Below are 27,084 nucleotides of genomic sequence, written 5' to 3'. Positions count from 1 at the left end.
TACTGCACAAGAAATCACATCTGGGTTATTATACAGTACATAATTGCACATTTGGCTTCGTGTCATAATTATGGGAGTGGTTGCAATATTGCGCTACGATTCTCAATATCATCTGCACAACTGTTGTTGCATCGTAATTATTTTACCCATTATTTGGACCGTTTTTCATTACGGCCAGCAGGAGGCGCTGCATTAACAAACACGGTCGCCTCCGGAGGAGTGCCACCCCCCATGTAATATCATTCCATGCGATTATATTTAAAGCGTACTGTTGGTCGTTAAGAACACATTTATTCGCAAGTTTTTGAAATGTATAATCATTTATTCTTTCTCAAATTCACATATTGTCCCTTTAAGCAAAGACTCTGTAGCTGGAAGTTATTTTGTTTCATTGTTGGGACCCATACTACCAAAGACAAATTCCTTGTTGTGTTTCTCCATACTTGGACTTTAAAACACAATTCAGAGTCCAATCGGCATCAAGTCCTTGCAAGCAAAGCATGTGATCGGTCGACCTTCCTGCCACTCTCAACTGGGCTCCTCCCACTGGGATCAAATCCTCCCAGCTTCAGACGCCGCCGTCTGTCTGTCATTACCCGGGAGACGCCGTCGCGTTTGGAAGGAGGAAAAGGAGGATGCTGGCCTGCAGACGACTGGCTGCGCTGGCACTTCTGGTGCTCTGCCAAGGTAAGGACGGCCTCAGCTTTATTTATTGATTTCAACGCACCGGGAATTTGTCTCTGAGAGTTGGAATACATTGTAGCATTTTTTTTTAAGTCAAAATGAGCAAAATAAGCAACTGTACAACGGATAATCAGAGGCAATATAAAGTAGTAATACAAAACCAATTTAACTGAATGGTGCAGATGAATGATGTTGAGGTGACCAGTAAAGAAAAAAAAAGAAAGAAATAATCTTTGGAACTGTACCTTAATAGCCTGTATAGGCTTGTTGCTTGAAGACACGCACATACATGCTGTTGTGGTTTTCAGCCGAGGTCCCGCCTTCTTCCTCTGATTGACAGCTGTAATCACCTGTTGCAAACATGAGATGGGATGTTTGTTTGTTTTTTTTTTATAGCAGCCTGATCCCATTGAGGCCACTGTCGCACTGCACTTCTTTCACCGTGTCCCATTAAACGGTGGCGCCACAACACTTTAGATAGCTGCAGAACTTTCGAGGCCGGCTCACTAGTTAGGATTTGCCATACTTCTCTCTAAGAAACTCACAGCTAAACTGTCTTATAGCGGCTTTTTGGAAAAAGTTGCATGCCTTTATTTTCTTCAACTTTATACAAATGCGCATTGTCACTACTGACACAATTTACCGGTAGCTACAGTATGTCATCTATTTTCTGGAATTGCTGAACAAACTACGATTAGAAATGCACGAGCCAAGTTTTGTCTTTCAGGCCTGGAGGAAGACAGCGGCGACTCGTGCGACAACTTCACCGACCTGAACCTGTCCCACTGCTTCCTGGGCACCAGCCTTTACGTTCGCCTGCTGCTGTACACGCGCGGCAACCCCGCGTGCGGCCGCGAGCTGCACCACCACCGCTTCCCGTCCGAGCCGCTTTTCAACCTCTCCCGGCCCACCGCTTTCATCATCCACGGCTACCGGCCCACCGGGGCGCCGCCCATCTGGATTGACCACCTGGTGCGCTTGCTGGCCGAGCGGCGGGACGTCAACGTCATCGTGGTGGACTGGAACCGGGGGGCGGCCAACCTCAACTACCTCACCGCCGTGTCCTACACCAGGGAGGCGGCCCAAAACCTAACGGGATTCATCAAGAGCATGCAGGTGAGATTTCCCGACACGCGAGGGCACCCCTTCACAGAGTCTATAAAGCTTCGTTTCACGCCATCGCACGTATTGCAAAAAAGTTGTACGTCCACGATGTTAGCCTCTGCTAAAGATAATACACCTTTAGCTGAAGAGGAGATGAAAAACTAAAACCGGGTCTTGTGGGCGGATGAGACAAAGGTGAACCTACTTGGTTCCAATGGCGACAAGGAGTGCGGCGGACTCCTGGAAGGACGTCTTGTGGTCTGACGAGACAAAACCCAGCATCAAATTTGAGGCCCAGAAGAAAATCTCTCAGGACAGTCATTCATGATTTTCCCTTTCAGGAGGAAGGAGCCTCGCTGGACTCCGTACACCTCATCGGCGTCAGTCTGGGGGCGCACCTTGCTGGATTCGTGGGCGCCAACTTGAAAGGCAAGATAGGACGCATCACAGGTAACATTAGTAGACCGCAGTCCGTGATTTACAAATAATTTCCTCAACGTCTACATATTGTTGTATGAGAAACTTATGGCGCCTCCTCTGCACTTGCAGGTCTGGACCCGGCCGGGCCTCTCTTCACCAGCGCCACACCAGACGAGAGGCTGGATCCGTCGGACGCCATGTTTGTGGACGTGCTGCATACCGACATGGACTGTGAGCATCGGCGCGCCGCATGTGCTAACATGCGAACGCTCTTTTTCAAGTCCTTTTTTTCATACGGAATGCTGAACGAATGTGACGTAGGCTGACTTGTGTGTTGCAGCATTTGGCCTGCGGGGGGCTCACGGCCACATTGACTTTTACGCCAACGGGGGGGCCGACCAGCCCGGCTGCCCCAAAACCATCTTTGCCGGTAAGCACGCGCATCCTCGACGGCATCGGGAGAATACATTGTACATTTGAATAGGTACGGTTTAGTATCTTTAATACCTCGTGTTCTCTTTCTGCGCTTATATGGACTTGAGTCCGAAATAACAAATTACAACCGCATACCGCCCCCCTAGGAAAGTCTTACTTTGTGTGCGACCACCAGCGCTCCATGTTCCTGTATCTATGCGCCCTCAACGGCACGTGCAGCCTGACGGGGTACCCGTGCGCGTCCTACACCAACTTCCTGGACGGACGCTGCATGCAGTGCGAGGCCTTCAAGCCCGCTTCCTGTCCACGGCTCGGTGAGGCCTTCACACACATGCAAGAACAAGTCACAGTAGTTAATACTTCTTATGTCTGCTGGTTGACATTTCTCCTCTAACGTGCAGGCTATGACGTCATCAAGTGGCGGGAAAGTCTCCTACGACTGGGACAGACCAAAGTGTTCTTCGGCACCACGGCCTCACACCCCTACATGAGTAAGTCTGGCCCCCGAAAAGGTTAGGAAAATAGCGGCCGACGCCTCAAGAAGCTCCTCAACTCACAACATATTGTTCTTGGGCTTTAATCGGGCCGCGAGATGGCGCCAACATTTGTTTTTGTTTCTCACCACAAAAAAACAAACCTGTAATGCACCGAAGCGCAGATTTGCAGGGTTCATTGAGCTTTGCCGACGTTGTGTGTGTTCCAGAGCTGAATTACAGAGTGGACATGGTGACGTGGAACCAGTACCTCCGCTGGGGGGTGGTCTACATCCGCCTGCACAGCGGCAGGAATGTCACAGAGGCCCGTATAGACAAGTGAGTTCGTCTCCTGACGAAACACATTGCAATACAATACACACGCAAACATCTTTATTCTCATTACAACATAATAGGGAACAATAGTCTAATTATTAACATTTATTTTGGAACATTTTTTCAATTACTTGTTTGAAGATATGCTGACTGATCATGTTTATGTGCTCAGATCAAAGCGCGGATGAATATAAAATACCACTGTGTAAATTTGTAATCTTGTGGTGCCATCTACAAGCAATTGTAAACTTTTTTTTGGAGCGGGGTCTTCAATGTATTAAGATGTCAATGGCTGTGGATGAACGCATTATCGTCACATAACGTGCTGCAATCTGCTTGTCGCTCTTACGTTCCGCGACCAGCAAGCTTCTTCGCTTCGAGCAGTACACATCCACGCGGCTTCTGGCCCAGTTCGACGAGGACCTGCCGCACGTGCACAAGATCTCCCTGCGCATCAACACGGGCAACGTGATCGGGCCTCGCTACAAAATCAGACTGCTGCGAATACGACTGACGCCGCTGGAGCACCCGCAGAGGTCGGCCCCAACTTCCGATTCCTTTCTTGCTGCACTTAAGTGTTGACGCAACCATAAAATGCCACAGATGAGCTAACAGAAATGATGCAGCGTTGTGCAGTGATGCATTTGCTGTTTCTGTCCAGGCCGCTCATGTGTCGCTTTGACATCATCATGGAGGAGAACACAGAGGTGGCGTTCCGGCCGTTGTCGTGCGACTCTCGCCTCTAATTGAACCCAACCAACGATGATGATGATGATGATGATGATGAGCGCAGTGGGCGGAGCTACAACATGGAAAATCTGACCTCATAGAAGAAGCGGAAGGATGCTCAGCACGTGGATTGAAATGAACATTCAAGACGTTTTACCTCAAGGTCTTTCACGTCATTTTTGACTGTTTCGAGAGATTCTGTGTCATGCTCATCTACAAAAGTTGAGCTCAGTGGACACTCCTTGTTTGTTGAAGGCATCGCACTTTTAATACAAAAGGCTTTTTACGTTCAAAATTTTAGGTGCGCGGTTTGAACCCAAATTGACTTTTATTTCCGATGGTTTTGCTAGTTATTAGGAGCGTTCATGAGTGGTACGACAGCCTTTTTTCTGAGGCCGGTCATGATGTCATTTTCAGTCGACGGCAAGTGACAAAACGGGTGCCCGTGAGATGACTGAAAATGTGCTTTTGGCTGCTTAATTTAAATTCCACAAACAGAATATTAATCACAACACCATGTCTAGGATACTGGGGCAGCATGGAAAGTATTTCCCATATAATCACCTTTTTTTTTTTTTTTTAAACATTTTTGGGGGCTTCCTTGTTTCCATTCAACATGTTGATTTTTGACATTTTAAGGTATCAAAAACCCCAAAGTCCACACAAGATAAAAAAGTGATTTATGAAGAAAGATGGGCAGAAGAAATAAAGTGCTGTTAGTTTACCTGGAAAGTGAGTTGCGGTGGTTGTGACCACGTGGTGAAGGGCCTGTGAGACGCGTTATGCAAACAATCGGCGCAAGCGGTAGCCGGTGTCATCGGAAGGTAAATGAAGAAGCAGTGGTAAAGCGCTTTGAGTACCTGGCAGGTAGACAAGCGCCATACAAGTGAAATCCCATCCGCAGTTCTTTTACGCCCGGCAACAGACGCAGCGAGCTTTCCGATTGGCTGCTTTGGTTACCTTTGGCGACGCAATCATGTCAAAATTTGAAACAGGTTTAAGACTAGAGGAAGCAAGATGACTCTTAATACAGTCCCTATGACAAGATAATCTGTCTGGATCATTTTTGGAGACGTCCAATAATCTGACCTGGATTGAGGTCAAATTAGGCCTGATTATCATTGTGTTTTGTTATTTCTTATACTCTCACCTGGCTAAAACTCCATTTTAACATGCTGGCAAGTTTGACTGTGTGCCTTTTGAATTCTTTTGTTTCATACTGACGTTTACAAAAAAAACACACACACAAAAGATGGTGTAAAAGATGGTGTTTTTTTTTTATTATATTTATTATTGTTTCAAGGTAAAGTGTCACAAATAAAGTCAATCTGTTCACATCTTATCGTTCCAGGTGTCACACAAATGGATTCAAAGAGAACCATATGGCGTGGCGTTGGAGCATGTATTTCAGTCTGATTTCTATCTTAAAAGGTCACGTACTAGTACGTGTTGTCCTCGCTAGGAGGACAACTTAGTGCACTAATGCAAGTGAAAGAAATGTCCAAACAAACTGCTTTAAGAAATGGTACAAACAAACAAAAAAAAAAGACTCACAAGGACTCACTTTAATAGGCAGACGATGAGAAAGAACTGCCGGGCGAGTGGAGGGGCAGACTAAACGTTGCCACGGGGCGTCTTCAGCGGGCGGAGTCACCAGCTGGGACCTGTGGTTAGGGGACACGCATACACACACGCGCACACACACAAACACAAAGGGAGGGAAGAAGAAATTGAGGTCAAGTCAAGAGGCGGCAGCTCTAATGCGGATCACGACGGCGGCGGAGGATTTTTTAGCCGCGTGGGCGTGGCCGAGGCAGAGGAAGAAGCGGGATTGGACGAGCGCAACGACGCAGTCACCGGGTCTTAGGTCAAAGCGAGCGGCGCGCTTGTTACACAAGCCAATGCGGTCGGAAAAAGACATCTAAAAGAGTCGCCATGAGCTGCAGTAGGGAACGCCTTGCTTTAAAGGGATCGCCGCGATTATGCAAGCGAGCAACGCTTGTGAGAAGGCACGTTGACAATTTACAGTGGCGTTAAAAAGTCAGGGTCAAGGACAAAGCTTTACCAATCAAAGTGGAATTACGCCGCTTAGCACATCTTTTGTTTCCTTTTTGGATCTTACAAGATGGCCAGTGTAAGTGCTCGTTTTTGGAACAAAAACATACATTTATGCAGGTCAAACCAAAGGGCTTTCGACAGATTTTCTTTCTAATGTACATAAATTGTAAAAATGCGACCATAGCAAAAGTAAACACGCTGTATATATATGAAATTGAAATATGAACATTTTATACGTCATAGAGTATTATGACTTTTGAAGACTTTTACATTATGGGAGTCCAGGCTAAGACAATCAATGATGTCATTGAAAGGCTTGCAAATGTCATAAGTTGGCCGCGGTTAACATTGTTTAAAAAAAATAAAAAAATAATAAAGCTGTAATTTATATATTTCGCTCAAAGTTATACCATCAGAAATGCATATCGGCCCATGGCTTCTTGTGACCCTGCGTGAGCATGTGCAGTATGGATGCTTGTTTTTTGGAGGTTACCGTCATAATTTTAGTAGCAGCTGTTCATCCTGCCGCGCTGGCGGTACTTGGACCTGGGCATAGGGGCGGCGTTGGTCCTGTACGTGCCCCTTCGCTTGGGAGCCTACAAACACACGCGCGAGGTGAAGCGGTGCCGGACGCCGCCTGCCCCAGGCGGGGTCTCGCGTGCTTTTACACGCTCACCACATGGCCGTCATGTCCGTAATCCCGCTCGTCCGTAAACATGACATCGCCGCCGCCGCCGCCGCCGTAGCGGACCTTTGCGGGTTTGGGATGTCCGCCTCCCGGAATGGTGACGGTCACGCCCTCCAGACGCTTCTGTCGCCGCATCTCAAGGTCGTATCTCAGGTCGCCGGGACCGTGAGCCGGCTGGAGAAGAAAAGAAAATGGCGGCGCTGCGTCAACGCCACGTCCGCCGGCATCGCCGTGAGATGGCAGGAAGTCGACTTCACCTGCACTACGCTCAAACTGGGAAAGGGCATCGGGATGTCGTCTGATGACTGCGCCGTGTTCACGCTGAGGAAGATGAAGGAGGTGACTAGTCCACCACGGCAAGAACATTCGAGCACATGTGAGATTTGATTTAAATGAAAGAAATAAAACACATTGCGATTACAAATTTATTTCAAATGTACTGCTGTGATCTTGATCGCTTTTAGATGTCAGTGTAGATTGATTTCAAGGCTCCAAATATTTTTTTTAAACTAGGGGCACAGTGGCCCATGACAATTTAAGGGCTAAATGTAAATTGACTTGCAAAGCAAAAAATGGATTCCACTCTTTCTCACTACCGTATTTTCCGCACTATAACGCGCTTGTAAAAGCTTTCAATTTGATCAAAAGCCGACAGTGTGCCTTATACCGTGCACAAACCATTAGTTTTCATTTTTGGGGGACAAAAAAAAATGAAATCACTTAATTGCCATGTAAATTCCTCCATTTTTACCTCTGCATTTCAGTTATAAATGTATTTTTTAACAAATACATTTTTGAAAACACCCTGTTTGAAATTTTGACGTGTTATATATGCTCCAATTTTGAAGCAATTTATACAGGGACAAAACAATATTATTTTATCGACAAAGCAATAGATTTTATGGTTTTTGGTTGCAATTTTACTTTTCTAAGCAGACACCAGGGAGTAGCACCTCTAAAAAAAACTAACTCTAAAAATGGTAGTTGTCTCAAAGCCACCATGGCGGGGCAATCCCGAGCATCGCAAACTCGCTTGGATTTGGATTCCCTTGCGACATGTTCGACGAGTGTCACATACTGGTTGTTTGAGAACCTCTGGTTGAGTGTCAGGCCCATCGCCTCATCTCCGGCAAATCCTCCTTGTTGCAGCTCGGTGAAACGTTTGTTCAACGTGATGCCGTCACCTTTAAAGTACAGCTCTGCAATGCGCGCATAGTAAGAAATGACCTGCGGACTTTTGTCAAGCAGACAAGGCCATCGGCGTAATTGAGACCTTTGACAGCGTGCATGAGCGTGATGATTTCCTGCGTAAACGCGCCCCCTTGCGCGCCGTCGCTGTTCAGCGCGCTTCCCGACGCCTCCGGTAGGAAGCCCAGGCGCTGGCGACCCACGTTGACCAGGTCCGTGGACAACTGGCGCTCTGCAGAGTAACGCAGCGAGCTGCCAGGGAAAAGAGGAAGACAGGTTAACCATTTTTGTTCTGGGCGTGATCGTCATTTTTTTTTTTGCTTTTTATAAAACACTAAAATACTGCGGGGAAGGGCAGTCCTTTTAAAATCGCCAGGTGGGCAGGGGTTTCCTGCGTGGAAGTGAAGTTTGCGTTCCTCTCCAGCCTTCGTCAACGTTCCGAAATTGAGCAAAATCTGATGATTCATAGGTCCTTTGTTGTGACTGGAAGTTGTCGGATGATTTCGTGCCCTGCGGTCGGGCGGCGATCGGGCCATAATGCCAGCCAGGACGGGCTTCACCTCACCTGTCATCCAAGTGAGGTGAGGCGGAAAGAAGGAAATCCATATGGATGGAGGCCTTGAAATAAAGCTTGATGTAATTGGACAAGGCATCATCCACCTGCAGATCTTCACAATTCCGCTTCCGCCATGGGCTTTTTTAAGTCTTCTGCCACGAAACATCAAAGAAGGAAATCGACTTACCTGATCAACTACATGACCTGCAGTCGGCGTCTGAGGTTTGTCCCTCTACGTTAACTTCGATGAAGCTAAAGAATCAAGCTCAATTTAACACATATGGCGAGACGCGATGCGATACGATGCGATGATGGCGTCCCGTGTGACGTCACGCGTGTCAACAGCGTGAGATACAGGTGGGATACCATTTGTTTCCAAACATGCAGTGGGTTTGCAGCCCGAGGTTCGATAACGAAGCTTGACGATTTGGTAGTATCCTTTGGGCAAAACGGCGGCCCGGTGAGGCGGTCCACAGCGTAGGCCGAGCTCTGATCATCTAAGTTACAGGAGCATTTCATGGCAATGATGTCGCTTCCTCCTCTTGTCTCACCTGCCCGGGTTTGACATCTTTGACAGGGCTCAAAATGCACTGTCAAGACGTTGATTTTCACAATGAAGTCGCTTCCTTCTGAGGTACGTATGATTTGACAATCTGGCCTCACGTCACAAACAGATTTGGACATCAGGATGACTGGATGGCGACATCTGATGGACCGTCTGACTTCAATTGATGTCTTCAACGTTTGTGATGTCCCTTCGTCCTTGACGATCACATCCACTCTTCATCAGTCATAAAGTTTGCTTGCTGGTCATGTCGGTTTCCATTGTCTCGCCTCCTGGCTGGCAATCGCATCCAATGGACATTGTGAGCTCCCATCACATCTTCATCATTCATGCAAGTGATGAAACTTTTGTTCTCCGGCTTCGCTTTGATACACAGTGAGACCTCCTGTCCTATTTTCAGCACAATTGTCTGATGGCAGTGATGTCACTTCCTCCCGATGGTCCTATTGGATGATCCTGGACGTTCTTTAGGTGATGGTTGGGCTTCAGGCCTAGCATCAGCTCCTTCCAATCCTTCCAAGACGGCTTTCACCAGGCCCCGGTCCGATGTGCCGACATCCAGGTTTGACCGTAACGTGGAATGTCCGTGAAAAGGCACCTCTGGATTGACTCTTTCCCGTCCATGTCAAGTCTGACATGTTGGCCAGAATTTGGACGGAAGTCCATCCATCTTCACTGGCATCCATGAAGAATCCAATAGGTTTTTAATTTGCTGCGGATGGTTGTTAACATAAGTGTTGATGAGTCCATCGGTTTCTCTTCAGAGCGTGAACGGAAGGACGTTGAGTTTGGAATCTAATATGATGAATGAAGAAAACCGTCGCTCCAAATGCTGATGAATGATCACGTCGAATCCAATATTCTTGTTCCGTCCAGGTTTGGATCAAAGGGCATCCATGAAGACACTTGGAAATCAAGAAAACCTGGAATGTCCCTCGGTATTCGTGCTGTGTTGAATGGACTAACATCCGAAGCTGTGTTAACCGTTCCTCTAAGTGATGAAGAAACGTTTCTCCCCCGTTGTTCAACTCTGCCTGTCCTTAGTCAGCCACTTTTGATGTCACATGACCGGATTTCACAACGTCCCCTTTGAAGCGATCCAAGCCATCTCTTCCTCTTTCAGTCAGTACGGCTTCCCGGGTTTTACCGTCTACAATTTCCATCTCCATGTTTCGATTAGGAAGCCAAGAGATGAATAGAAGGCGCATTGAAACATTCCATAAAATGAATGGGGGGGGGGGGGGGGGGGGGGGGGGGGGGCTTTGACGAGAATTCCGAGATCCTCCAACAGACGTTTGAATTTAGTCAAAATCTCCTCTTCTTAAAATTGGCTCTCCACACGATTCCCGTTAAACATTTCTTCTCAAAAGAACATGTAGCGGCCTCCCGGTCCGGTCTGTTGTCATGGTATCACTGAAAATGTGCTGACGTAGCAGAAAGGTGCAAAATTCACTCACGTCCGTTAAGATGCATCTCTTGAACTTGAAGATATGCGCTGGCCACAAGGAGCGGATCGCTACATTGAATTCCAACTCATGCGAGGTCATGAAGAAACTGAAGATGTGATAGATGTGATGAAGCAGGGACATTCAAATTCTTCTTCTGATGAACTTTCCAAATTCCCAAATCCCCAAGTGACGTTCCAATTTGAATTCTTCCCTCTCCTGCTGAAGAACCCTGCGGATGTCAGAGCCACTAGTTCCACTTCCCAGCAAGAACTTTCACTACCCCCTACGCTTTCCTCTTCTGCAACTTCAACCCTTAGCGCCGAGGCCCAACGGGAATACTTTACCTTGTGAGCGGGGTGGGCCGGCTCATGTCCACTTTGATGGTGAGCGTTTCCTCCGTTACCACGGTCATGCTTTTGGCCCCGGGTTCCTTCCAAACCAGCGACCTGGGCCGCTCCACTTCCGGGCCGCCCCTGCGTAAGCGTCGGTCGGGACCAGCGGGCTCCTGGTGCCGGTTATCTTCTGTCCAGTCTAGCTCTTCCTCTTCCTCCTCCAGGTTGGAGTAACTGATTCCTTTTTGGGACCTGTACCCTGCTCTGGGCTCTTCACAAGGAACATTTTGGTAGTTCCGGGACACCTGTTGGACATTTGTCAGGCTCTTGTGGACTTTGATGTTGTTTCCGTCCACGTTGTGACCTGGGCGGCCCGGGGCCGCATGAGAAGCGCCCCTCTCCGTCCTGTTTGCGGCGGCGCCTTGTCTCTCAAATTCGGCGAAACGCGTTCGTTCCTGCGGCGGAAGGCTTCTCCGGCTTTCTGAGCCGTCCCTCCAATTATCTTGAAAGTGGCGTTTCCTGGAATCGCTACGGTCTTTTGACATCCGGAATTTTTCCTTTGAAGTAATCGCCGAATCGGCGCGTTTGTGTCGCACGTCAATGACACGGCGCCCACCGGCGTCCAACTCTTCCCGACACGGTCCTTTCCGGTTATCCTGGATGGCCTGAGCGCGTTCAGTAAAATGAGAAGTTCTCGAGCCGTTTTTTCCGTGAGGATCCCCGTGGAAATCTCTGTCGGCCTTTGCGGATGAGTAACTCTGATCCCCAAAATCCGTGTTGTCGTCCCGCCTGGACCTGCGACACAAAGAGGACACGTCAACATCAACATGACGAAGTATATTTAGATTATTGGTGCTGCAAAAAGTTTGCTATGGTTGTAAATGTACCCGCTGTGATGGCGACGTTCCGTTTCTCTTCTCATCCGCTTTAAGAAGGGCTGAACGTCATCCCTTTGTCTGCTTGTCTTCAGATTTTCAGCGTACCTTTCTCTTCTGCTTCCCCTCGGAACCTCGGACCTCACACCGGGGCTGACGTCTCTGAATCGCCCTTGGCCTTGCCGCTCAGAGTCCCGCCACCAACCCTGCGAGGTGTCTGAGGGACTGCTAGGAAGCAATGGCAAAGGTTCTCTGCTGAACTTGGGAGGCGAACCCGGTGACCTTCCCCTGCTGCTAAAACGCTGGAGTTCTTCTCCGGATCCTCTTCTTTGTCTGTATGCATCAGATGCGCCATCCCAGTGGGGGGAGGATTTGGGGACGTGGATGTCCTTAAAATCGCGCCGAGGCAACGGCTCCCGTCGAAAACTCCCTTCCTGATCTCGCTGATGCCAAAGGGGATCCTTCGGAGGAGGAGGGGGAGGAGGGGATCTCCTCTGACCTTGTGGGAACATGTCCTCACCAAACCTGCGTTCTTCTTCTCTGCCGGTGGGCCTCCGGTCCGATGAACTTCCATACGGTCCAGCTGAAGGTCTGTAAGGTGCGTGTTGATCCCAAGGTAACCTCCTGGACAGCAGAGGTAGCAGTAAGTACATGTTAGGTTTTTGGACTACGCATTCATCGGTCCCACCAAGAAAAAGGGCTGTCACAACGGCAAAATTTCATGCCAAATTAACCAATAGTGAGTGATGTTTCAACTTGTAATGTCATTCAATAACTGCATATTAAAATGCGGGCATGCTTACAAGAGTAACATTGAGCAATAATCAAAAGCAAAATAAGCTATAGTACTGCAACATCAGACAGAAAAAAAAGAATATACTGGAGGGATTGACATATGAAACTTGTGCGATGTCATTGCATCTACCTGCTTTGTGATGACGGAGACATCTGTCTGGACATTCCGGCGGCGGCCTTTGAAGAAGCGCAAGCAAGGTTTCAGTGAGAACAAGTACTGTGAACATATTAGGCTGCATTTCCAACAGACAGGGCACAGTATATCCAAAGGTGTTAGTGGAGATTAAATAAGTGGTTAAAATTTACGAAACACAAACTAACGACTGACATTTGTAGTTATTTCTCTGCGATCACGAATGTTGCTGCCAGTCACGTGGTGAGCAGTAGCTCTCGGACCGCAACTTCCTGTTATTAGCATCGACGCTAATGTTAGCACCCCTCAAAACACCGATTCCTTACATATTTTCGTTAAAGTCGTTAAAATGCAAAAGACGGTTCCCGGGAAGGATACCTCGTTCTTGAGCAACGCCCGGGAATCAAATAGAAAGATGTGGTAACAAATAAAGAGGTGCGCTAGCTAATGCTAATTAGCATATGTGGCACCTACCTGCGTCTCCCCAGACCGTCTCGTGTTCCAGCAGCGCGGATAAATGCAACGTTATACACAAAATTCACACCACGGCACGCGATAATTTGAGCCCTATTTATTGACACAAGTACACGCTAAAGTCACTTTTGCTGCTATTCCGGCGGAAAATTGCTATAGCTTGAAGATGCTTTTTCTCGTAGTGGTTCCACGTCTTCTTTTTAGCTGGTGAGCAAATGGCGCGTGGGCGCGTTATCGCCACCAACTGGTATGGAGTGTGAGTTAAACCCGGGTATTTTTCGGTTACCGTTGGAACATATTGGCTTTCTTCCCGTTTATATATAATATACACAATGTAATATACAGCCTCGGAAGTCTGGCTTACGAGTAGTAAATAAAGTGAAAAATGAGCTTGTTTTGTAGAATTGTTGGCGCCACCTAGTGGAAGATCATTTAAATATTCAACAGACACAAAGCCACATTTGATCGTTTGATGAAGTTTATTGATGCCATTTAGCAGTAACCCATGCATCACGTTAATATTGATATATTCAACCAGGCTGCGGCGTACAAGTCGAGCACTACAGGAGACACGGGCGGCCTTTATGTCGGTCTCGCGGCCACGATGAGCGCAAAGCTAAAGAGTGTATAAACATGTTTGCTCCTCGTTCGTCTCCCCCTCGCCTTTCTACTTTGAGGTGCGCTCGAGGTTGAAGGCCTCAGAAGTGACGAGTGTCCACGGGTGAGGTATATTCAGGGCTCAGGGTGACCAAAGTGAGCGTGAAAGTCGAGTAATAATAGTGTGGACTACACACTGCAGCCGGCGTGCTTAGTGGGTGCCTTACTACAATGTCGGGAGCCGAAGCTACAGGCTACGCTTGAACAGAAAACAAGCTGCGAGCGCGTCCGCTAACGTTCTCCGATGGCAACACTCGTAAACGAGCCTACGGGAAGTCTATTCACAAGGGAAGACGTTTCTGATGAGCTACCTGCTAAATTCCACACGTAACAAGAAATGAATTACGCAACTCGTATCTGTATTTTGGCCTGTTTAACTGCCGCTTCCCCCGCCCCCCGCCCAAATATGTCTACGCAAATAGAGTTCGCTTGACTTAACCTTGGTCGATATGAAACCTCCCATAAATTGCAAATGGCGTAGCGTCGCGTGATGCCTTTTATCTCCGAAAAAGGCTCAGATGAATGACCCGCGTTTGAATTGGACTACACTTATCAGAAATCCTCGTCCGAGCTCGGGCATGCACGCAAATTCATCGTGATGACGAAACATCAACCGCGTTTGCTATTTCCGCCACCCGGGCGAATCCTGACGTCCGCCGTTTACAAATCGGCCAACCGGGATGTTTCGTCGCGCGGTCGCTCAATCAACCAGTTAGGTTTGGAGTTAGTGAAGAAGCTACGTGGGGATGACGCGTCGTCATGTGGGATGTTTGAAGAGTGTCCGTCAAGTAGCGGCTGTTCCTGGAGGAAAAACGGCTGCTGCTGCTGCTGCTGCTGCTGCAGTCAGTCAAGAAGCCCAGCTTGTAAATCTCCTGGCAAGAAAGACGGGAAATGGTCGCGCGTTACTCAATAAAGGCGGCCGCTTATTTGATAGAGAAAAATACTGTAAAAAAATGTAGTATGTGTAAAACAAGAACTGAATCTAATCTAATTTAATATAACATATATAAACGGAATATAATCAGGGATAGGCGAGTATCGACACCAAGTATTGGTATCAGGCCAATAACCGGTCTTATCTAAAAAAAAAGGAAGAATCTTGCAGCTGTACCACGTATACCTGCGGGTCCACGTCCACGCGGTCACGCGTCCACCCGGCCGGGGCTGACGGCGTGGATGAGCGGAGAGGACTCGGCGGCGGTGCTGTAGGCCTGGATGAGGAGGTTCTCGTTAAGGTCGCCCACGCCGCTGCCGGCCCGCAGCTTGGCGAAGGGGGGCGCCTCCGCTTCCACGTCCATGGCGTCCTCCAGGGCGCAGCGGTCCGGCCCGTCCGTCACCGGCGAGAACTCCTGAGCGCTGGCCGGCTCGTCCCTGGACACCGGACTGACGGGACCCGAGGGTGAAATTTGCTCCTCTTCGGCACCTTCTTCATGGTACGGTATTTTGCGGAGCCAGTGCCTCACCTGACGTCCATGGACTGGACGCCGTCCGACAGCTCGTCCACGCAGCTTTTGTTTTCCAGCGGGCCCAGCAGGATGGCGGGAACCTCGGCCGGAGTTGTGGCGCCCTCCTCCAGAACCAGCGGCGCCATCTCGGACCTCACGTCGCACGCTGACAACATGGATGTTTGTTTTCATTTTCTGCCTCCAAAAACCGCAGATGATTGCTTTTTTTTTGTGCCATCTGACTTTGACTGACAGTTTTAAGATTTCTTACTGTATTTTCGTAGCTTCCGAGTTTTAAATCAGATTTTACAGAACGCACTGATTTTTTTCAAGATGCTGGTTTGTTTATGTTTCACATGGATTTTCTGCAGTAGTGCTGCTGTATTCCAATGGAGGGCGCTGTTTCCGTACATGTAGAAGGCTGCCGAGTCACACTACCGTGACCTCAGCGGCTCTCGAGAATGGGAGTACCTGAAGGTCACTTAGTTCAGAGAGGTCAGAAGGGTTCTTGTGGGTAACTCAAAACTAATTGAATGCTCTTCAGCGCCATGACAGGAACAGCACAATTTCCTTTACAAATTAAGAGCAAACTAATTGGAACATGAAGAAACCGATTGCAAAATGGTCTTCTAGTGACTTCTTTGGGGGAACGTAAGGGTTTTCAGAGTTTACGCAGGTATCTGCAAATCTAATTGAATGATTTTAAATGCAGTGACAAAAAGACTATTTCCTTTTCACATTAAGAGCAAATGAATCAGATTACGTAGGAATTTATTACTAAATTTAGAAGGAGGTACCTGCAGCACCAGGTGGAGCTTCCACGTCACTCTTGCGTGTTCTTTTCATGATTTCTTCAATTCTCTGCAAGGGAGCCGACGGGACACGAGGAGGAGGAAGAGAAGAAGAAGATGGAGATGGAGAAGAAGAAGAAAAAGAAGGAGGGGGGGCGTCTCAGTCCACACCTTCTTCCTCTGCTGCCTCTCTTGCTCCTCCTGGATGTGCAGCTGCTCCCGCTCCCTCCTCTTCCTCTCGGCTTCTCTCTGGGCTCGCTGGAAGGCCTCCTCCCTCTGTCCGGGCCCCCGAAAATCAAAGGAAACCGACGCTCAAGCGCGCCGGCGCTGCAGGCCACGTTTGCGGGGAACGGACCTCTTTGTCCAGCTGCTCCTGCATGTTCTTCCATCGCTGCTCCTTCTGCCGGCGCTCCTCTTCCTCTCTGCTCTTGCGCTCCTCGTTGCGGCGGGCCCGCTCCTCCTCGGCCCGCTGCGCCGCTCTCTCCAGCAGCTCGCGGGCCTCCTGCTGCCGCCTGCGCTCCTCCTCCGCTCGCAGCCTGCCGCAAGCACACAAGCTTTTGAGTGCGTGTTCGGCAGGGGCGGCGCTAAAGGGGGGCCCGAGAGGGCCACGCCCACCTCACCTTGGGGAAAGTTTTGATCGTTTGAACCCGCGTTTAACTGCATATTTCAAATGATATCATGAATTACATGTAGCGAGACACAGTGCAGAGGTCACGGGTTTGGAGTTTGCATGTTCTCCCCATGCCTGGATTTTCTCCCACATTCCCCAAAACATGCACGGAGGGTACCAAGGTGTGCTTGTGAGCGTCCTTCATCTGTGTGTGCCCTGTTAGGGTGAGGGGTGCCAAACTCATTTTTGTCGCTGGCCATTTTCGTAGCCACGTTTTTCCTCTTTGGGCAGATATGATGAGGAAACCAAGTCCATTTGAAATCGTCAACTTTATAAATTTCCCGGAAGAAAATTTTGGACCTGAGTTTAGCTAGCGCGCCACGGGAAATGATGCGGCGGGCCGGATTTGGCCCCCGGGCCTTGAGTTTGACACCCGCGGTCGGGGTGAGGGTTGCTCAATCTGAATGCGAAAAAGAGCGAGAGGACGTGGACTCACAGCTCTTCCTCCTGCCGCTGGCGCTCCTCCTGCTCCTTCTGTATGCGAGCCAGGCGGCGCCGCTCGGCCAGCAGTCGCGACGCCTCCTCCGCGTCCATGGTGCCGCCCACGCTGCGGCCCGTGGGCGTTCCCGGAGATTCTAAACGCGTGCCGCAGATGGTCACGAGTGTGGAAAGGCCTCCATCCTCAGCAAGGTTTGATCTTGATTTTTTCCCTTCACCTGCACACAGTTCTCTGCTGGCGGATTTGGGCATCTTCTTCTCGGCGCTTTCCGACTTGGCCGACTTCCTGTCGTCTCCGCCGGGAGTGGTGGCCCTGTGGCGCAGGGGCGAAGGCGGGTACTGGCCCGGCGAGCAGGGCGACTGAGCCCGACTTCTGCTGGCTCGCATCCTGCGAACAAAAACAAACGGCGTGGACCAATTCCATTTTGTTTCGTTCCCCAAGCGCCAGTCGACCGCACCGATTCCATTTGGAAGCGGCTACCATGAAATCTGTGCTTCGGCCCGCCGAGGAACGGGAGACGAGCAGTCCAGGATAGAAGTGATGTTGGATACCTCTCTTTCAGACTGATACCAGTACTCAACTCTTGAGTGGTCACAGATACCGACTACCGATACCACTGGTACTTTTGATACAAAAACATTCCGAGAAAACGAGAAATCATTCTCAAAGTTCTTTCAAATGTCTTGAAATTAATTTTCTCCTCTTCAAATTTGTCAATTTCGCGATAGTGAAATTGCTCCCAAGCAGCAGAAGCCATCATGAGGAGTCACACCTTGAAATAAAGCATACTACGTTTTCACGAAACCCTAATGGGATTTCTTTTTTTTTTTCAAAAGAAATAAGCCCTTATTCACATGAAGGGTAAAATGATTTTTGAGCATTTTTAACCTGAATTGCAGAGCACTTCAAGCATCAAGTGGATGGATTTTAAAATTTGAGTGTGTGTGTGTGTGTACCTCTTTGGCGTAGCGGGACCTTTAGCGTTGGCTCTGAAGGATGAACTGCGACCAGGTGCAGACGGGACCTCTCCCTGCAATGACATTTGGAATTGACGCCAGTCATTTATATTCAGTAATCGCTAAACTCGTGTGTGTGTGTGTGTGTGTGCGTGCGTGTTTGTCTGCTGACCGTGGGCGTTTTGGCAGGAGACGACTCCTCTGGGAATGCGGCGATGCTTCTGCGGTTGGAGGAACTTCTGTGAGGTCTGTGCTTGTTGGAGGAAGCTGCTCGGTGACACACACCATCACATACACACACACACACACACGCACACGCACACACACACACACACACACATTGTTCCAGGTGAGAACGAAAAGAAGAGTTAGCTGAGTCAGTGATGAGAAGCAAGTCTGTGGCTCACCTGTCTCTGCGGAGTCAAGGGCGGTGGACGAGTTGGACAGCTGCTTGCTCATTGGTCCATCAGACATGGCGGGCGGGGCCAGGAATTCACAAACTGACAAAAAAAAAAAAAAGACGGCAATGGAAAGTCAGGGGGAGGTCAGCGGGCGAGCTCGGAAAAAGCCGACGCCCAAAATAAGGGACACAAAAGTGATGTCACCGCGTTGCCACGGCCATGAAGATTCTGCTTCATCACGAAATGGATGACGACGATGCACGTCACTGACGGTCATGGGGGATTTTTGGGGGATGGCGTCCATTCGTTTGCGGGCTCAACTGATGAGAACGAGGCCAATCAATGAGCGCGTGACTTTTCAAGTGGACACGAACACACGCCGACATGCAAAGATGGCGACGAGCCGGCTGGCGGCAACGGGGCGGGGCGCGCGCACACACACAGCCACGTGATCTGTACCGTTAGCGGCGGGGAGCTGAGCGGAGCCAATGGCGCGGCAGGGCGGGGCCTTAGCGTTACCTGCCCGGCGGGTCGGAAGCAGAGCGGACAAAGCAAAAGCGTTACGCTCGCGCACGCACGCCAGAAATAAACTTTCACGCACAGGAAAAGGTCAACGGGGCAAAAATAGTCCAGGCCAGTGGAACAAACGCAAAACAAGCATTTGGAATAGTGTTCGGCGTGAAGGTCAAAGGTCGCTTGGACATTTCCACCGTGCGACCCAAACTCAAAACCGTCCAGGCGTCAATGCGAAAACAACAAAACATGTCCAAGTTCCTTTGAATGCAACATGATGAGAATCCGAATTGTTTTATGGGGTGGCCAGAGTGCCATGCATGAAAACAAATGATTAGTTTCATTTCATTACAGAATCGTATTATTATTCTCTGAAAAAAAAAACTGGCAGTTATCATGGAGCCCAAGAATATTGCACACATGTAAAAATGGCAGAAAAATAAACAGAATTCCACATTTTTCCCTAGTGTGAGGCTGGCCACCATGTAGCGCCGCCCCCGATGAAGACGCATTCAGGAAATCCGACAACGCCGTAAGCACAGCGTCCCGGCAATGATGACATCATCGTTTCATCTTTAAGTGACCGGGGAAGTCCGCGACATTTTTACGGTTAGTATTGACCGTCTTTTCTCATCAAAATAAACGTCTTCGTGCGGGCAAGCGTATTCATTTGTGTCCACCGTAAAGGACATTTGCTTTGCGTCCTATTTTTTTGACTGAGTGGAGCAACCCTACGAAGCCTTGGCGTGCTTAGCAGGGGCCCCAAAACTGAACCATGTTGAACACCGTATCCTCCAGAGAGACAGCCTATTCATTTGCGTCCATTGCAGAGGACATTTTTTCGGGGCGACCCTAATAAGTCCTCGAGCCGTTGGCAGAAGGCTTCCTGTCTTGCGTTTGGCTAGGATGCAATCCACTTTGCTGTTTTGCCGAGACAAAACGGACACAAATCAATGGGACGGTCGAATTATATATCACTCGATCGATTGGAAATCGGAAGCCGAGGAAATTTCGCACGTCTTCTGATTGGAGGCAGGGGCGGGCCGGGGAAGGTTTTCATCGGAGGGGAGAAGACTGGACGAACGATCGCGGTCACGCCGAAGCCGATTTGAATTTTCGCTAAAAAACAAAACAGTGGAGATGGGGGGGAGGGGGCGGACGAGGCGTCCCGGGAAAATCCTGTGATGGCGGCGCGGCCCGTGCTGCAGTGAGTCGGGCCGCTGGGCGGGTCCCGTCCCAGGTCGGCCCGGGAATCAACTATTGAGGTTGCCAAAGCGTGCCGTGACGCTGGCAAAGGGGCTGCGTCATTTGTTTGCCAGAAGGTTTCAAGGTTACGCGCACACCTGTGGCGCACGAGAGGAGGAGGAGGCCACAAAGCGGCTCCCTCAGCGCAGCCTCCACACCCTTCTCCCCGCGCCCCCCCCCCCCCCGTCCTTTGTCTGCCGGCGGCACTCACCTTCCAGGCCGTCCGGCGGCCCCCCCCAGGTCCAGCGCTTGGGCCTCCCGTCCGCCTGCCGTCGGGCCTCTCCTCCTCCTCCCCCGCGCTGGCCGCCGGCCCTCCGCCGCACCAGGGCCTCCAGCCGCTCCTGCTCGTTGCGTTCCGACACGGGGAAGAAGAGACACTCCCTCACGGAGCCGTCGCTACGGCGACGCGCGCCCGGCGATGCGCAGGGAGACGGCTGCGCCATGGTAACCGCATCCGAGCAGCGGCCTCGCCCCTTCCCCGCTGCTCCGCTATGCTCTGCTCTGCCGCGCGGCTCGGCGCCGCACCTCGCTCGCTTCCTCTCTCTCTTTCTTTACCCTCCCCCACGCCTCGCTCTTCCCCCTCCCCCACTCACCTTCCTCCCTTTATTGGAAGCGTCTTCGCGACGTTCCCTCGTTTAGCGCGGGGATTACGTTCCCACCAAAAACACCCGCAGTAACTAAATATACATCTATATCTATGTACATATTGTCTGGTCTGACTTTGAGGTAAGAGACATAGAAGGAAAAAAGCAAGGTAAATATGCAAGATTTTGGTCATGAATAAAATCCCATGCAGTCAAACAAAAAAAATTGCCAGTTTTTTTTTTTTGCGTAAAAGTCGAAAATTTGTAAGAAAATAGTGACATAAACCTCCATTCATCCATCCATGGATGGACACAGGAAATGATGACACATGTCATGTCCTCATATGATGTAGTCAGGACTAGTGGAAAGGCCTACAATAGCTAGCAGACTTATTTTAAGGTATCAGGTACTCATGAAAGCTGCTGATACCAGCCAGCAATACTTAAGATACTTTATTTATCACTTTTCATCAGTAAAAAAAAAAGATGCATCTGTTTAAAACAACTCAATCAATCCCCAAAAACATCATTTTACGATAAGAAGTAATTCATGGAAATGAGCAGTTAAGTCATGTACTATTTTAAGGCACTAGATGGCGCTATGCTGCGGCACTTTGACACGGGTGCCTCAACTTCTTCACATGTCTTTACTTTTCTAGGGTTAGGGTTAGAAATGAAATAGGAAATGACTGCCGCGTTCCCGATACTCTGATGTCATCGCTCGCCACGCCCACTGATCATTGGGAGGGGGGCTGGTTAAGGTCACAACGGCAAGATTGAAAGTGACCTCTGACCTTGTCGGCCTCCTGCTGCTGCCGTCGCTTCTCCTGGGCCGCCAGGTGGCGCTGCTGTTCCTTGCGCTTCTGCGCCGCCATCTTGGACGCTCGCTGCTGCCCGCTGCGCTCCAGCTGCTGCTGAGCGCGCCCGTCCTTGTCTCGCAGCGCCTCCCGCAGCTCTGCCCGCGCGCACACAAGACGTCACGCCGTATTTACAATCGCGACAGCGAACGCGGCCTGGGTGCACATCTTGGATTCTGCGACGTCACTTTTCCACAGCGCGAGTCCTCATCGGGCCGGCCGCCGGCCAAAGAGCAAAGCTCTTAAAGAGAAACTCGATTGGTCGGCCGGCAATGACGACCGGATGTCGAAATGCTGAGAACTGACCCGTGGGGCTCCTGTGAGTGGATGGTGAGCCACAAGGAGACGCCTTCCTATTGGTCAGCGGGCTGCCAGGAGGCGGGGCCAGAGCTGTAATATTTTGGGGGGGGGGGACAACATAACATGATTCATTACGCTGGAAGGCGAGGCACAGATGTAAATATAGAACATAAGCTGGGACGAAAACGTGAGGCCGGCTTTGTCATCGCCCAAAGGAACCCATGGAATGGTCGCCAGTACAGTATACTGGATTCCAGAGCAGATAGACACACGGACAATATTAGAGTAGGGATGGAAAAGTACCAAAAGCAGCCTTATTTTATAAGCATTGAATCTCATGGAGGCTGCTGATACCAGCAACCGATACTTAATGCAAAAAAAAAAAGTATCTGACATGGCATAAGTCCTCCTGAACAGTAGTTGGCACTATATTGCATTCACGTTTCAACAGACATCGCAAGCCGATTCCGAATTCGTTTCCAACTTAAGGTCCGTGTACAAGTACGTACGAGTACACTCGTTATACTCACAATTTCTCCACCATTGCGTGACATTTTACAACAGCAGTGTGACAGCAACAAGTGTTTTCCTCACTTGTTGCTCTCCCACTACTTGTGCATTCTGCCCACCTGGTAGAAAATGTCTTTTTTTCACCTGCTAGATAGTTATATTAGCATAATATTTACAATTATATGATAGAATAATGGTAGTGTTTTTTTTCATGTGCACGCCAGCCCTGGCCACCCTTAAGAAAAACAAAATCAGGTCCCTGAGCACCCTGATGTCCAGCATAAAAGCCGAGTAGTAGGCCTAAAGTTGCATCACTAGTGAGGAAAAACTGCGTCCTAATGCACCTTGAATTAGCTAGCAATGAAAAAAAAGGTCAAACAGTAGTCCATACTTTCTTGATGAAATGGGAGAAAAACAAGAAGTCACCTGTCAAAGAAGCCGGACGCGTCTGAACCACTTTGGTCATGGTGACGACGAACCGGGTCGGATCCTAGTACCGGAACACTTTGGAAGCATTCGGGATGGAAGCGTGAGGAGGAGAGAGGGATGCTGGGAAGAGGAGAGCGATGGAAGGATGATGAGGACGGGGGAGGGAGGGAGGGGGCACTTCCGCTCTGTTTGTTTTCACCTATCAGCTAGCCGTAGCTTAGCATTTAGTTCTTCAAAATAAAAAAATAAAAACAAGAGCCACTCTTTCGTCGGTTTCGCTCCGGTTCAACGTGGCTCATTTTTAGCCCGCGCACGTCATCATTGAAGAATTCCTTCGATGAACGTCACTCGTCAAGTTAGTCAGAAAGCCGAGCGAGCGACTATCGACTTCCACGTTTGATAACGTTGAGAACAAATAACCGGCGTCATTAAGCGTCAAACCGACATGCTGAGATTTTTCACACACGTGTTCCCTCACGTGTTGGCGTTTGGCTCACGTGCCAGCGTCAGCCTGGCGGCGCCGTGACGTCATCGCCAGCCGAGCCGCGTAAGCGATGACGCCACGTTTGCGCACGGACTCCGCCTCCCTCTTCCCATGATGTCATCTTGCTTCCCTTTTAAAAGATGCTCGACTTCACTGAAAAGAAACGTTTCCAAAACCACTATAGCAAAAATATTCTCTCAATGGAAACACATTTGACTTTGTTTGCAGCGTGATTACTTCTTGGAATAAAGCTCAAGTCAGCAGGTGAATTCACCTCAAAACTTCAAATATTCATTTTAATAGAACTTAATACTGGCCCACCCTGAAATTAAGTGGTTCAAAAAAATACTGCGACTACTGACTGGAGTTAAGATCTTTTATTAGACACCCATGCGTCCCAACATTGAACATTTTAGTATTCGGTTACAGCATAAAACCTCCAAAAGTGAGGCGCAGAAGTCTCCTGGACCTGAAGGGGGCGCAGTCCAACTCGCCAGACACAGTGAAGAAAGGGATGTAGTCCGAAAATGTTTTTTGTTTTTTTCATTCCAGACAAAAGTGAAAACGAGCGAGGGTGTCCGGGCATGTGGCGAGGTGCGAGAACTGAGCAAAGTATTTAATTGGAAGTATTTGACTTACTTGTCAAAGCACATACCGGCTTTCTTTGAAGCAAGCCAGTCACTAATTGATTATGTTGCTAATATAAAAAGTCTACACACCCCTGTTTGAATGGATTTTTGGGTCAAAAAATCTGAACCATGATATCTTTTTTAATTGAACAGTCAGCTAGACTTATTGACATTCATATTTATGGTAAACGCGCATCAGCGCCATTTTGAGTGGCAGAGCGTGTAAGTTTTATATCCAATTGGGAAAAAAAAACCTCTCTCTAGTGTTGTTGAAATCGATTTTGGATTGTGTTTTGCGCAAGATGAGCCCCATGTCCAAATCACAGCAAACAAAAAGCGAGCACTAAGATGAAGACAAAAAAAAACTTTTGATGTTGTTTATAGGTGAATCCAAAGATTCTTAAGTTCTTCCTAAATTCCACCTGATGTGAAATGAATATAAATACTTTTTTTAAAAAAAAGGACTCTGTTTTTGCAGTCGCACATTCCTCCCAAAGAAACGCCAGAGGAAACCAAGACGAAAAACGTTCATCCGTTCTTCGGTGGGAGGAAAAACAAAAAACATCATGTACACATTCAACAAACGCGTCAGCTGATGGAAACAGAATGACAATTTCTATATGGGATTCTATAAAACAATTCGTTTTTTCATCTGCGCTGTCTCGGCTCAAAATATCCCCGTTGGATAAATGCGTGTGTGTTAAGTCTTTAGATCTGCAAAAAGAGAAAAAAGAGCAAATATGAGGCCCAATCCTCACAAGGCTAAAAAAAAAAAAAAAAAGGTCTTACATCATCAATGTCTTCATCGTCATCGCCGATGTCATCGAACTGGATCTCGTCGTCGTCTCCGGGACCGAACGTGTCTGTCTCGTTGATTTTGGCTGCGGGCCCAAACAAATAATATTCATTAACGCTTTCGCTGCCGTGGACGAGAATCCTCCTTTTTGGGATATTCATAAAAAGCAAGAAAATTCTCGTCAAAAGCGATTCTTAAAAGGAGGACAGCGGACACCCGTTGAAAAAGTTAAAAAAAAAAAACATAATAGTGAAAAGCGCCAACTGACCGTGCTCGGGCAGCTCGCCGTACGCTTTGAGACTGCGGGCCTCGTCGGCGTTGTACTTGAGGATGACGTCGGCCTTGTTGTCCTGCAAGCGGGCAAACGGGTGTCGGCGGGCGCAAAACCAACAAAACGGCCGCCACGCAACTCACCTGGTAATCTCTCAGGCCCACCAGGATGATGTCCGACGTGTTGATCCACACCTGCAAGGGCCGTCACGTGAGCGCCGGTTCGAGGGGGTCGCGGCGGGACGCCGACTCAGCGCTTGTGTGTGTGTGTGTGTGTGTGTGTGTGTGACCTTTTTCCGGAGCTTTCCCCTGATGTGGCAGAGGCGCTTGGTGCCATCGAAGCACATGGCCTCCAGACGGCCGTTCCCCAACATTTTGATCACCTGGGCGTATTCTGGAAAGCGGGAGACCAGTCATGAGTCCGAAACACATTTCGACCGATACTTTTCTGACAAGATCTATGTTTGCACCCGTTCACTCTATAGCGCCACAGTATTTTTCCTTTGAAAACTTTGTAACATGTAATTGCTTATTATCTTTTTTGGGTAATATGTCTGAGTTTTGCGGGGGCGAATGAATAAACGGCAGCCGCGTGTGAAAATTCGTGGCGTGTGGTCGCTTGAGTGAAGGACGCGACACCAGCTCTTGTGGAACTTACCTTGTCCATCCTCTTTAAAAACCAACTCTCTCTTCTCAGACTCGTTCTCGTTCTTTCCACGCCGCCGATTCTTTCCTCCCTTACCTGGAATGAAGAAATCAGGACACTGTTAGACGATGTCAACTCTGACAAGCAAGAGTTTACATAGTAAGTCATTTAGTGGCTACTAAATAAATCTGGATCCAATGCAATCACGAGAAATTAGAATACACCTAATGTGGATTTCATATATAAACATATTGAACAAAACAGCACCTCGACCGGCGTCGAGGTCAGTCCCATTCACGAATAAAAGTATTATACTCCTCGAGCATAGCAAGATCCAAAACCAAACAAAAATGTGAAACTTCGCCAAGTTACGACTAGAGTGAAACTATATAAAAAAAAAAAAAAAAAAGGTAAATGCGATGTGAAGGCCAAAGCGGGTGTGGTGAAACTCAAGCGGCTGGTTCGCACGACGTCAGCATTGTGGCTCACCGGCAAAGCGACCCCGAAAACGAGCTCGTTCAAAACTAACAGGGCGTCAACAACAAAAACAAAAAACAACAAAATACTGTAATCCGCAAAGCTAACTAGCATTAGCGGCTACTTATCACGTTTTCCCTGTTTGTCGTATGCGCGAGTGCCGCCGCGGCGCGCTCGGATCCAAATCCCATCTCACCTTTATTTTTGGGCATATTCCCTCACGCCTCTGTCACGATAATCACAGTAGATGAAACCGGAACGGCGAAATCGATATGAAGTGTCACGAAAGACGTTCGACCCTCAAATGGACCGAAACAAGTGGGAAGCGTCAAGCTAGCTGCTAGCGCGATTTCCGAGTGAGACTCACCGCTGGAGTGCGCATGCGCAGCGCTGGTATTGAATTGTAAACTTTATTGCTTGAATTCCGTTTAAACATTTGGAAAATACTGTACTGTTTTTATGTAGAAAATCACCTGTCGTATTGGCCTAAATTACGGAATATTTTAGCTGACGAAGTGGGGTAAACATTATTTGTCCGATAAATACGTTTAGACGAGGGACATAAACATGATGTTACCTTTTCGGGCGCTTCAATTGGTTTCAATGTAATGGTCTGCCGTCTGGTGGATATTATGAAACACTGCAGGAGGCCCCCTTATTAAATTCTAAATGTTTAATGAATTAAATGTTTT

At 48.7% G+C, this 27,084-nt stretch overlaps 4 protein-coding genes and 1 long non-coding RNA gene across 8 annotated transcripts; 1 reads left to right on the top strand and 4 right to left on the bottom strand.

The window, feature by feature from the left end:
* Positions 1-6: 6 nt before the first annotated feature.
* On the bottom strand, positions 7-5,015 carry LOC148408152 (uncharacterized). Of its 3 annotated transcripts, XR_015863599.1 has the most exons (7): positions 4,907-5,015; positions 3,281-3,414; positions 2,801-2,964; positions 1,994-2,209; positions 1,456-1,773; positions 930-1,034; positions 7-679 (listed from the first exon to the last, which is right to left on the bottom strand). It is a non-coding gene; the product is annotated as an uncharacterized LOC148408152 (long non-coding RNA). The 3 variants fall into 3 exon arrangements; XR_015863597.1 differs by having other exon boundaries at positions 1,994-2,964; XR_015863598.1 differs by having other exon boundaries at positions 1,654-1,773; positions 1,994-2,964.
* Positions 569-5,518, top strand: lipib (lipase, member Ib). Its single transcript, XM_088401743.1, has 10 exons — positions 569-687; positions 1,412-1,800; positions 2,130-2,238; positions 2,338-2,439; positions 2,549-2,638; positions 2,790-2,957; positions 3,045-3,134; positions 3,347-3,455; positions 3,815-3,988; positions 4,114-5,518. Exons 1-10 carry the CDS (start codon positions 636-638, stop codon positions 4,196-4,198), a joined length of 1,368 nt encoding a protein of 455 aa, XP_088257869.1. The 5' UTR covers positions 569-635; the 3' UTR covers positions 4,199-5,518.
* LOC148408150 (uncharacterized) lies at positions 5,435-13,509 on the bottom strand. Its single transcript, XM_088401741.1, has 10 exons — positions 13,294-13,509; positions 12,817-12,863; positions 11,904-12,515; positions 11,029-11,811; positions 8,201-8,367; positions 8,006-8,126; positions 7,185-7,248; positions 6,916-7,101; positions 6,733-6,835; positions 5,435-5,845 (listed from the first exon to the last, which is right to left on the bottom strand). The coding sequence occupies exons 2-9, from the start codon at positions 12,849-12,851 to the stop codon at positions 6,743-6,745; spliced, it is 2,061 nt and encodes a 686-aa protein (XP_088257867.1). The 5' UTR covers positions 12,852-12,863; positions 13,294-13,509; the 3' UTR covers positions 5,435-5,845; positions 6,733-6,742.
* A 244-nt stretch (positions 13,510-13,753) lies between these two features.
* On the bottom strand, positions 13,754-23,403 carry map7d2b (MAP7 domain containing 2b). 2 transcript variants are annotated; one of them, XM_088402224.1, is made up of 16 exons: positions 23,088-23,403; positions 22,158-22,241; positions 21,789-21,949; positions 20,622-20,751; positions 19,112-19,171; positions 18,659-18,751; positions 18,424-18,518; positions 18,252-18,325; positions 17,513-17,682; positions 17,293-17,431; positions 16,542-16,722; positions 16,358-16,462; positions 16,193-16,256; positions 15,414-15,561; positions 15,071-15,333; positions 13,754-14,822 (listed from the first exon to the last, which is right to left on the bottom strand). In XM_088402224.1, the coding sequence occupies exons 1-15, from the start codon at positions 23,125-23,127 to the stop codon at positions 15,093-15,095; spliced, it is 1,785 nt and encodes a 594-aa protein (XP_088258350.1). In that variant the 5' UTR covers positions 23,128-23,403; the 3' UTR covers positions 13,754-14,822; positions 15,071-15,092. The 2 variants fall into 2 exon arrangements, with proteins under 2 accessions (XP_088258350.1, XP_088258351.1); XM_088402225.1 differs by lacking the exon at positions 19,112-19,171 and having other exon boundaries at positions 23,088-23,399.
* Positions 23,404-23,936: 533 nt separating this feature from the next.
* On the bottom strand, positions 23,937-26,770 carry eif1axb (eukaryotic translation initiation factor 1A X-linked b). The gene is made up of 7 exons (XM_088402378.1): positions 26,589-26,770; positions 25,928-26,011; positions 25,560-25,663; positions 25,414-25,464; positions 25,268-25,349; positions 24,993-25,084; positions 23,937-24,917 (listed from the first exon to the last, which is right to left on the bottom strand). Exons 1-7 carry the CDS (start codon positions 26,602-26,604, stop codon positions 24,912-24,914), a joined length of 435 nt encoding a protein of 144 aa, XP_088258504.1. The 5' UTR covers positions 26,605-26,770; the 3' UTR covers positions 23,937-24,911.
* Positions 26,771-27,084: the final 314 nt, after the last annotated feature.

Source organism: Hippichthys cyanospilos, chromosome 19, assembly GCF_059441005.1.
Source record: "Hippichthys cyanospilos isolate Australia breed blue-spotted pipefish chromosome 19, RoL_Hcya_1.0, whole genome shotgun sequence".
NCBI lineage: Eukaryota > Metazoa > Chordata > Actinopteri > Syngnathiformes > Syngnathidae > Hippichthys > Hippichthys cyanospilos.
Note: the sequence above shows the minus strand (reverse complement) of the source record. Positions and strands in the feature narration are given on the sequence as shown.